Source organism: Berghia stephanieae, chromosome 8, assembly GCF_034508935.2.
Source record: "Berghia stephanieae isolate SIO BIC M18660-M18661 chromosome 8, UCSD_Bste_1.3, whole genome shotgun sequence".
Classification (NCBI taxonomy): Eukaryota; Metazoa; Mollusca; class Gastropoda; order Nudibranchia; family Aeolidiidae; genus Berghia; species Berghia stephanieae.
This window is the reverse complement of record NC_088367.1, coordinates 36,232,041-36,243,072: the sequence shown is the minus strand read 5'-3', so window position 1 is coordinate 36,243,072 and position 11,032 is coordinate 36,232,041. Positions and strand designations below refer to the sequence as shown.

The 11,032-nt window shown below is 37.4% G+C and overlaps 1 protein-coding gene across 1 annotated transcript in view; it reads right to left on the bottom strand.

Moving 5' to 3' along the window:
- The window catches only part of LOC144977841 (uncharacterized), a 73,762-nt gene extending 72,790 nt beyond the window's left edge, over positions 1–972 (bottom strand). The window contains exon 1 of the mRNA XM_078923248.1: positions 753–972. Coding sequence (XP_078779374.1) covers positions 753–858 — 106 coding nt within the window. The 5' untranslated portion in view covers positions 859–972. The remainder of the gene's footprint in view (positions 1–752) is intronic.
- Positions 973–11,032: the final 10,060 nt, after the last annotated feature.

Sequence of the window (11,032 nt, the reverse complement as noted above, 5' to 3'; positions counted from 1 at the left end):
ATTATTATTATTATTATTATTATTATTATTATTATTATTATTATTATTATTATTATTATTATTTTATTATTATTATTATTATTATTATCATTATTATTATTATTATTATTATTATTATTATTATTATTATTATTATTATTATTATTATTATTCATTATTATTATATTTTTATTATTATGATTATGATTATGATTATTATATTATTATTATTATTATTATTATTATTATTATTATTATTATTATTATTATTATTATTATTATTATTATTATTATTATTATTATTATTATTATTATTACTATTCTCTTTATTATTATTTTGTTGTTGTTGTTGTTACTACTACTACTAATACTACTACTACTACTACTACTACTACTAATACTACTACTACTACTACTACTACTAATACTACTACTACTACTACTACTACTACTACTACTACTACTACTACTACTACTACTGCTACTACTACTACTGCTGCTGCTGCTGCTACTAGTATATAATATATTCGTAGATACACACACACACACACACACACACACAAACACACACTCACACATACACATACACACACACATATATACATATATATATATATATATATATATATATATATATATATATATATATATATGAGTGTGTCTGTGTGTGTGTTTGTGTGTGTTAAATGTTATAAAAAGGAGATAAAAATATATGGAAAAAGTGAAATAAATTGCATTATATTATTTCTAATATTATAGTATATCAATCTTACTTCCATTACTGGTTTCTATATAGGCAAAACAGGATCTTGTAGTAATCAACACAATTCCCACACAGTAGATGATATTACTGAACATTTTCCCTGCTTCTAGTGACATCGATTGTCTTAGTTGTGTGAAATAATCTTGTCTTGTGAAGGGAAAATGTTAATGTCCTTTTCCCAGTACCAGTGTTTATGTCTATATACACAATCACTACTTCAAATCACACAAAACAACATCATAGTTATAATGAACAGTAAATCTTCCATGAATATTATTTATAAGCAGCAGGTGCGTTAAAAGCTATAAACAGGCGTAAAATGATATATTGATTAAGGTGGCATCAAAAGCTACCATCTTAAATTTTGACTTTCAACTTAAATCCAGGTAGTTTTAACGCATGTTGAAGCCTTCGTTTTAGGATAGTAGTGGGATTGTGGATTGATGGACATGGTAAAAAAGTGTGAACTCACACGGCTTTGATTTCGATCATAAATGTCACTTTTAACAATGTGTTGTGGGAGAGAAGATGACAAGATTAGTAGTCAAGTCCATATTATAGGAAAAACACAGGTGATTAATTAGAGGTTTTCTTTCTGGGTTCGGAAAAGATTTTTTTTTTTCATAACATAAGAAAACGTAATCAAGAGCCTCAAAATTTTAATACTAATAGTCAGCTTGTGAACTTACGTATGTTTTACATGTTGCGCAATACGAGTATCCATTAAATGTGCTCAGAGCGTTTTGCCAGAGGTTCGAGACCAACCGACATGTACAACAAGACATGATCTGTAAGACGTTATTTTATTATTTTCTTTTTTTTTCGATAGAGACAGTGCTGTAACCCGCCAGGTACTTATTTTACACTTGAATGTGGCGAGATGATGTGAGAAAAGAGCCTTTTCCAAGGACTCAACTTTGCACTATTTCAGCCGGACTCAAGTCAGAGACCTACACGTCAGAGGCCAAGTGAAATATCAGAACACCACAGAGCTGCATTATAGTCCAGTTTTAATACAAATGAGCGTTAAAGGCAGTGGTTCTCAAGCTTTTTCGGAATTTTCAATTAGCGGTCATTGTAAAATCATGGAACCGATTTTGCGGTTCCTAATTTAGACCAACAAGAACAGAGAAGATGCTTATATATGTCCCTCCAGGAAACCGACACCTCATCCGGGGTGGTATAATTTTGACTTCCGCGTGTCTCCGCCGCATAATTCGCAAAACGTTTTTTTTTTTTGTGTTGGTGGAAAATCGGATTATTGCTTTTTAAAAATTATTATTACCTGGCTGACCTATATATATATACCAGTATATATATTGAGTATAACAACGATCTGAGGAAGTGTGTATGATTTGTCACAATGTACGAGGTTGGCTGATATATAAGTACCGTTTGCCCATAAATCAAAACGTATTTCATGTACAATCGAATCTTCACACACGCACTCTCAAACCATACACTCATGTGCAATAATAAATTCATTTGACGTCATTTGTGCTCAGTGACGTCACAACCCTGCTAAGACAACTCTGTTGAGAAAATGGTGATACCTAATGTACACCGCTCTGTTATTGGATCTCTAACAACAGGAGCATGCTGCAGAAAATTGTGACTAGTCGTGGATATGCGTCCACCACTAAGACCCGGACACCAACGTGCAGTCAATGGAGTAAATTTTTAATTCAGAAAAGTGAGTGGAGCAGGCACTTATGTTGGTAACAACAAGATATGAAGTGAATAGAAAAGTGCCAGAAGACAATAGAGAATAAAAATTTTTTGCGGCGGTGGTGGGGTTTGAACCTGCGACCTTATTGGTACGACAACTCCGCCTGGCAGGTGAGAGCGTGGCTCTACCGTGTGAGCTATCCACGAACACACTAAATATTCGTTTCAAACCCAAAGTCATTACTAGATCCCTCTCTCACCCACTTCTTGAGACCGCCGATTCGTTCGTACACCACCATCGCGAATAATTTTGACCAGCAGTTAAGCTTAATAGCCAATATTCTCAACACAAACATATAACATAGAAACGATTGAGACATTGAGTATGCTCCGGTGTATGGGGTGAATTTTTAATTCAGAAAAGTGAGTGGAGCAGGCACTTATGTTGGTAACAACAAGATATGAAGTGAATAGAAAAGTGCCAGAAGACAATAGAGAATAAAAATTTTTTGCGGCGGTGGTGGGGTTTGAACCTGCGACCTTATTGGTACGACAACTCCGCCTGGCAGGTGAGAGCGTGGCTCTACCGTGTGAGCTATCCACGAACACACTAAATATTCGTTTCAAACCCAAAGTCATTACTAGATCCCTCTCTCACCCACTTCTTGAACCGCCGATTCGTTCGTACACCACCATCGCGAATAATTTGACCAGCAGTTAAGCTTAATAGCCAATATTCTCAACACAAACATATAACATAGAAACGATTGAGACATTGAGTATGCTCCGGTGTATGGGTGAATTTTTAATTCAGAAAAGTGAGTGGAGCAGGCACTTATGTTGGTAACAACAATATGAAGTGAATAGAAAAGTGCCAGAAGACAATAGAGAATAAAAATTTTTTGCGGCGGTGGTGGGGTTTGAACCTGCGACCTTATTGGTACGACAACTCCGCCTGGCAGGTGAGAGCGTGGCTCTACGTGTGAGCTATCCACGAACACACTAAATATTCGTTTCAAACCCAAAGTCATTACTAGATCACCTAGATCCTCTCTCACCCACTTCTTGAGACCGCCGATTCGTTCGTACACCACCATCGCGAATAATTTTGACCAGCAGTTAAGCTTAATAGCCAATATTCTCAACACAAACATATAACATAGAAACGATTGAGACATTGAGTATGCTCCGGTGTATGGGTGAATTTTTAATTCAGAAAAGTGAGTGGAGCAGGCACTTATGTTGGTAACAACAAGATATGAAGTGAATAGAAAAGTGCCAGAAGACAATAAGAATAAAAATTTTTTGCGGCGGTGGTGGGGTTTGAACCTGCGACTTATTGGTACGACAACCGCCTGGCAGGTGAGAGCGTGCTACCGTGTGAGCTATCACGAACACACTAAATATTCGTTTCAAACCCAAAGTCATACTAGATTCCCTTCTCTCACCACTTCTTGAGACCGCCGATTCGTTCGTACACCACCATCGCGAATAATTTTGACCAGCAGTTAAGCTTAATAGCCAATATTCTCAACACAAACATATAACATAGAAACGATTGAGACATTGAGTATGCTCCGGTGTATGGGGTGAATTTTTAATTCAGAAAAGTGAGTGGAGCAGCACTTATGTTGGTAACAACAAGATATGAAGTGAATAGAAAAGTGCCAGAAGACAATAGAGAATAAAAATTTTTTGCGGCGGTGGTGGGGTTTGACAGGCGGAGTTGTCGTACCAATAAGGTCGCAGGTTCAAACCCACCACCGCCGCAAAAAATTTTTATTCTCTATTGTCTTCTGGCACTTTTCTATTCACTTCATATCTTGTTGTTACCAACATAAGTGCCTGCTCCACTCACTTTTCTGAATTAAAATTCACCCCATACACCGGAGCATACTCAATGTCTCAATCGTTTCTATGTTATATGTTGTGTTGAGAATATTGGCTATTAAGCTTAACTGCTGGTCAAAATTATTCGCGATGGTGGTGTACGAACGAATCGGCGGTCTCAAGAAGTGGTGAGAGAGGGATCTAGTAATGACTTTGGGTTTGAAACGAATATTTAGTGTGTTCGTGGATAGCTCACACGGTAGAGCCACGCTCTCACCTGCCAGGCGGAGTTGTCGTACCAATAAGGTCGCAGGTTCAAACCCCACCACCGCCGCAAAAAATTTTTATTCTCTATTGTCTTCTGGCACTTTTCTATTCACTTCATATCTTGTTGTTACCAACATAAGTGCCTGCTCCACTCACTTTTCTGAATTAAAAATTCACCCCATACACCGGAGCATACTCAAGTCTCAATCGTTTCTATGTTATATGTTTGTGTTGAGAATATTGGCTATTAAGCTTAACTGCTGGTCAAAATTATTCGCGATGGTGGTGTACGAACGAATCGGCGGTCTCAAGAAGTGGGTGAGAGAGGGATCTAGTAATGACTTTGGGTTTGAAACGAATATTTAGTGTGTTCGTGGATAGCTCACACGGTAGAGCCACGCTCTCACCTGCCAGGCGGAGTTGTCGTACCAATAAGGTCGCAGGTTCAAACCCCACCACCGCCGCAAAAAATTTTTATTCTCTATTGTCTTCTGGCACTTTTCTATTCACTTCATATCTTGTTGTTACCAACATAAGTGCCTGCTCCACTCACTTTTCTGAATTAAAAATTCACCCCATACACCGGAGCATACTCAATGTCTCAATCGTTTCTATGTTATATGTTTGTGTTGAGAATATTGGCTATTAAGCTTAACTGCTGGTCAAAATTATTCGCGATGGTGGTGTACGAACGAATCGGCGTCTCAAGAAGTGGGTGAGAGAGGGATCTAGTAATGACTTTGGGTTTGAAACGAATATTTAGTGTGTTCGTGGATAGCTCACACGGTAGAGCCACGCTCTCACCTGCCAGGCGGAGTTGTCTGTACCAATAAGGTCGCGGTTCAAACCCACCACGCCGCTTAAAAATTTTTATTTCTATTGCTTCTGCACTTTTTTTACACTTATCTTGTACCAACATTTCTGTAACATCACTCTTCAACTGAAAATCACCATACCTCAGTATATATGTTCAATATTTCTATTATATGTTGGTAAATATTGAGGTATTAACACTGCTGGTCAAATATTGCGAGAGTGGTTACGAAGACGGGGTCTAAGAAGTGGGTGAGAGGATCTAGTAATGACTTGGTTAAACGAAGTTAGTGTGTCCATAGGTCCAGGTAGAGCCACGCTCTCACCTGCCAGGCGGAGTTGTCGTACATAAGGTCGCAGGTTCAACCCACCACCGCCGCAAAAAATTTTATTCTCATTGTCTTCTGGCACTTTTCTATTCACTTCATATCTTGTTGTTACCAACATAAGTGCTGCTCCACTACTTTTCTGAATTAAAAATTCACCCCATACACCGGAGCATACTCAATGTCTCAATCGTTTCATGTTATATGTTGTGTTGAGAATATTGGCTATTAAGCTTAACTGCTGGTCAAAATTATTCGCGATGGTGGTGTACGAACGAATCGGCGTCTCAAGAAGTGGGTTAGAGAGGGATCTAGTAATGACTTTGGGTTTGAAACGAATATTTAGTGTGTTCGTGGATAGCTCACACGGTAGAGCCACGCTCTCACCTGCCAGGCGGAGTTGTCGTACATTTAGGTGCAGGTTCAAACCCCACCACCGCCGCAAAAAATTTTTATTCTCTATTGTCTTCTGGCACTTTTCTATTACTTCATATCTTGTTGTTACCAACATAAGTGCCTGCTCACTCACTCGATTAAATCACCCATACTGCCAGGAGCATATGATGTATCAATCGGGTTTCTAGTTATACGCTCAGCTGCAAAAATTTTTAGCTTATACTGCTGGCAAATTTTCGCGTATGTTGTAGTACGGAGAACCGACTAAGTGCAAGTAGCTGGAGTTTGAGATTAAAATTACTGCACTTTGGGTTTGATACAATGTTATGTTTGTTGTGATAGTTTGGTGAGCAACGCTTCATAAGCAGGCGTGGTTAAAATGTATTCAGACGATGGTGCGTTCAAAACCACCATCCGCCCAAAAAGTTTTTGAGTTGTCTATTGATCTTTGGGCTTTACTATTCACTTTATATTGTTGTTAGCAATCACAGGTGAGCCCGTCTCACTGCAGCGTTTTGATTAAAATTACCGCATACACCCGACACGCCAAAAATTTTTTTCTCATTTCTATGCTGATTTTTTTTCGGATATTGGCTATTTATACAACATGTGTCATTATTCCGTTGTGGTGTTAAAATCACCATCACGGAGCATAACTAGTCTGAAGTGTTGCATGTTATATGTTTGGGTTTGAGAATATTTATGTGTTTGTGGCAAATTTTCCGATCGGGTAGAGCCACGCTCTCACCTGCCAGGCGGAGTTGTCGTACCAATAAGGTCGCAGGTTTCAAACCCCACACCGCCGAAAAAATTTTTATTCTCTATTGTCTTCTGGCACTTTTCTATTCACTTCATATCTTGTTGTTACCAACATAAGTGCCTGCTCCACTCACTTTTCTGAATTAAAAATTCACCCCATACACCGGAGCATACTCAATGTCTCAATCGTTTCTATGTTATATGTTTGTGTTGAGAATATTGGCTATTAAGCTTAACTGCTGGTCAAAATTATTCGCGATGGTGGTGTACGAACGAATCGGCGGTCTCAAGAAGTGGGTGAGAGAGGGATCTAGTAATGACTTTGGGTTTGAAACGAATATTTAGTGTGTTCGTGGATAGCTCACACGGTAGAGCCACGCTCTCACCTGCCAGGCGGAGTTGTCGTACCAATAAGGTCGCAGGTTCAAACCCCACCACCGCCGCAAAAAAATTTTTATTCTCTATTGTCTTCTGGCACTTTTCTATTCACTTCATATCTTGTTGTTACCAACATAAGTGCCTGCTCCACTCACTTTTCTGAATTAAAAATTCACCCCATACACCGGAGCATACTCAATGTCTCAATCGTTTCTATGTTATATGTTTGTGTTGAGAATATTGGCTATTAAGCTTAACTGCTGGTCAAAATTATTCGCGATGGTGGTGTACGAACGAATCGGCGGTCTCAAGAAGTGGGTGAGAGAGGGATCTAGTAATGACTTTGGGTTTGAAACGAATATTTAGTGTGTTCGTGGATAGCTCACACGGTAGAGCCACGCTCTCACCTGCCAGGCGGAGTTGTCGTACCAATAAGGTCGCAGGTTCAAACCCCACCACCGCCGCAAAAAATTTTTATTCTCTATTGTCTTCTGGCACTTTTCTATTCACTTCATATCTTGTTGTAGTCAATGGAGTACAGACATAAATCTTCTTCAAACCCAAGGAAATTCAAAGATTGTTTCTGAAAGAAACGTCCTGTTAACCATTTTCTGGGACATGGAAGGCATAGTTCACATGACATTTCTTGAACAAGGGTAAACAGTGAACTCTGAACAATATGTTTTAACTCTACAATACCTCATAAATTGACTAGCACGTGTTCGGGGTGGTAGAGATTCGATATTCCAGCATGGCAATACGCGAACACACTCTAATCGTCAAAGCCAAGACGCTTTAATTCGGTCCGAGCTTTCGACCCGAAAGTACCTGCATATAGTCAGGATCTTGCCCCATATGACTATTATTGGTTCCTCCAGCTCAAGAAGTATCTGAAAGGACACCGTTACAACAAAGATTTGGAGTTACTGGTGGATATTTGTCAATGGTGCCAAACAAAATCACAGGGATTATTCGCTGACGCGCCAACTAGTTCGGCGTTTTATGAAACCCGTAGTTGCGATTATATGGAAAAATAGTACGATGGGTAGCTAAGATTCTAAGCTTTCTTTGCATGTAATAATAATAATAATAATAATAATAATAATAATAATAATAATAATAATAATAATAATAATAATAATAATAATAATAATAATAATAATTGATTTTTATTGTCCATAAATATGACAATTTGTCATTTAGTTACACTTGTTATAACGTTATAAGATAACTATAACATTGAACAGATATTTCACTCCTATTTATTCTCCCTCCCTCTATCTCTCTCTCTCTCTCTCTCTCTCTCTCTCTCTCTCTCTCTCTCTTTCTTCCTCTCTTTCTATCACGCGTGCGATATACACACCATACACAGGTGCATTTCGTTTTCAATTTGTGGCTATTCGACACCAAATATTATCATCATTATCACCTGGTCAATTAATCTAACATTAAATAAATTAATCAGTCAATCAGTCAACACATCAGTCCTTGGTTTTGCTGTAACATATGAAATATTCAACATTTTTATTGCTGATGATGATTTGTACTTGTTAGTTCTACATTTCATCTGACAAAAACTTCTCCCAAATTGTTAAAAGATTAACGTCATGGTATGAAATATGTATTATATTTGTATGTGTTGTTGAAAACAAAAAGCTTGTACTACTATTACCACCACCACCACCACCACTACAACAACAACAACAACAACTACTACTACTACTACTACTACTACTACTACTACTACTACTACTACTACTACTACTACTACTACTACTACTACTACTACTACTTCTACTACTACTTGCTCTCACTCTCAAACACATACTCTCATGCAAGCAGTCACAAACTCAACTGTTGAAGCAAACAGGCTTTTTTGGCTTTTCTTTAAAAAGAAAAATGCAGTGTATAGGCAGACTTTTCAAGAAAAAGCATTATCTAGTTTATAGACTCATGGGATTTTGTTGTTGTTGTTGTATAGGACTGTTAGCACAATGGTTCAAAAGTTATGTTGTCAGAAAAACTTAAGAGAAAAGAATAAAATAGATTTATTCACATCAGCAACCAATATGCATTTTTGTAGAATTTAATTATTCTTCATTCAACTTATCCCGCATTTTGCATGGTTACGATAATGAATGTCATATCTCCATCATCTCGATTCAGAGCATCATCTTCCTCCAGACCCAGTTCTTTCATATCGTCCTTTTCCTTATCAACCATGTAGTCTTTGGGCGTCCCTCTTTCCACTTTCCCGCTAATTGTAAATACAATTCTTTCCTTCCCACGTACTCCCTCTCTCGACTCTTTATATGTCCGAACCATTTCAATCTATCTTCTCTCATCTTTATTGATACATTCTTCACTTCAGTCAACCTTCGAATTCGTTCATTTCTCACTTTATCTTTTCTTGTCCAGTCAAATGACCATCTCAACATCCTCATTTCTGCCACCTCAACTTCTTATCTTGTTTCTTTGTTGTAGCTGCTTTCTCTAGTCCATATAACATTGCTGGTCTTACAACTGTTCAGGGGCGTGGTTCTATTGGTTCAAATGGTGCCTGGCACCACATCCATGTTTTAAAAAAGGATAACAGCATTTTTAAAAATATATAAAACTGAGAAATGGCATATACCGCTTTTTATCAACTGTGCGAAACAGACTCCCTTTCTGTCACAACGCCTTTTATCCACGCTTCTCTCCCGATTCACACAATCTGTTGATGACTGTCGTCAGCGACTGTGTACTATGGCTGAGCGAGTGACTGGATTTCCCCACTCAAACGATTGCAATGAGCGGATTTTTGCTGGCTCCATTTAAGGCTATTACTATAAGTGTTGCGACATTGAATACCTGAGAAAATGGCTCGAATTTTTACCATCTTCACATACGAGGAAAAAACCCGCCAGGTGCCAAGAGATTTTTGCTCCAACTCTGTTGGACTGGGAAATAATAGCTAATTTTGGTCATTTACGTCATAGTCATAGTATGGTAACTTCGACCATCTTTATTATTATCGAAATCACGATTATTAACAAGTTAATTTGTTTCTCTCCCTCTCTCTGTCGTGATTATTGTATATAGTAATTTATTATTATTACTACTATTATTATTATTATTATTATTATTATTATTATTATTATTATTATTATTATTATTATTATTATTATTTATTATTATTATTATTATTATTATTATTGTTATTATTATTATTATTATTTTTATTATTATTATTTTTATTATTATTATTATCATTATCATTATCATCATCATCATCATAATTATTATTATTGCTGAAAAAATTGATATGAAGGAATGTGAACGAGTTAAGCCAAACATTTCTTGATAGTGATGCTATATGCATCGCGTGAGTATGCGTGTTTGACTGTGTGTGTGTGTGTATGTGCGCGCGTTCATCACACACACACACACACACACACACACACAGAGAGAGAGAGAGAGAGAGAGAGAGAGAGAGAGAGAGAGAGAGAGAGAGAGAAAGATAGATGATAGATAGATAGATAGATAGATAGATAGATAGATAGATAGATAGATAGAGAGAGAGAGAGAGAGAGAGAGAGAGAGAGAGAGAGATCTTGTATGGAGTCATGTTTGATTTCCGAAGTGGAATGGGGCTGTTTCATGACGTAACTATAGTACTCTTTTAGTAGGCCATGGGCTGTATACATTCTCACGCTTTGTAAGTTTTGAAATTACCCTTTGTTCGATTGACATTCAATGTCTGCATGTGTCCCTTTAGTCATTTCCCTCAGTGTCCAAACTACAATCAATATATTCGTTCCCGATTTATATAAACAAATTATTGAAAAGATTTGCAGGGATAGAAACATCG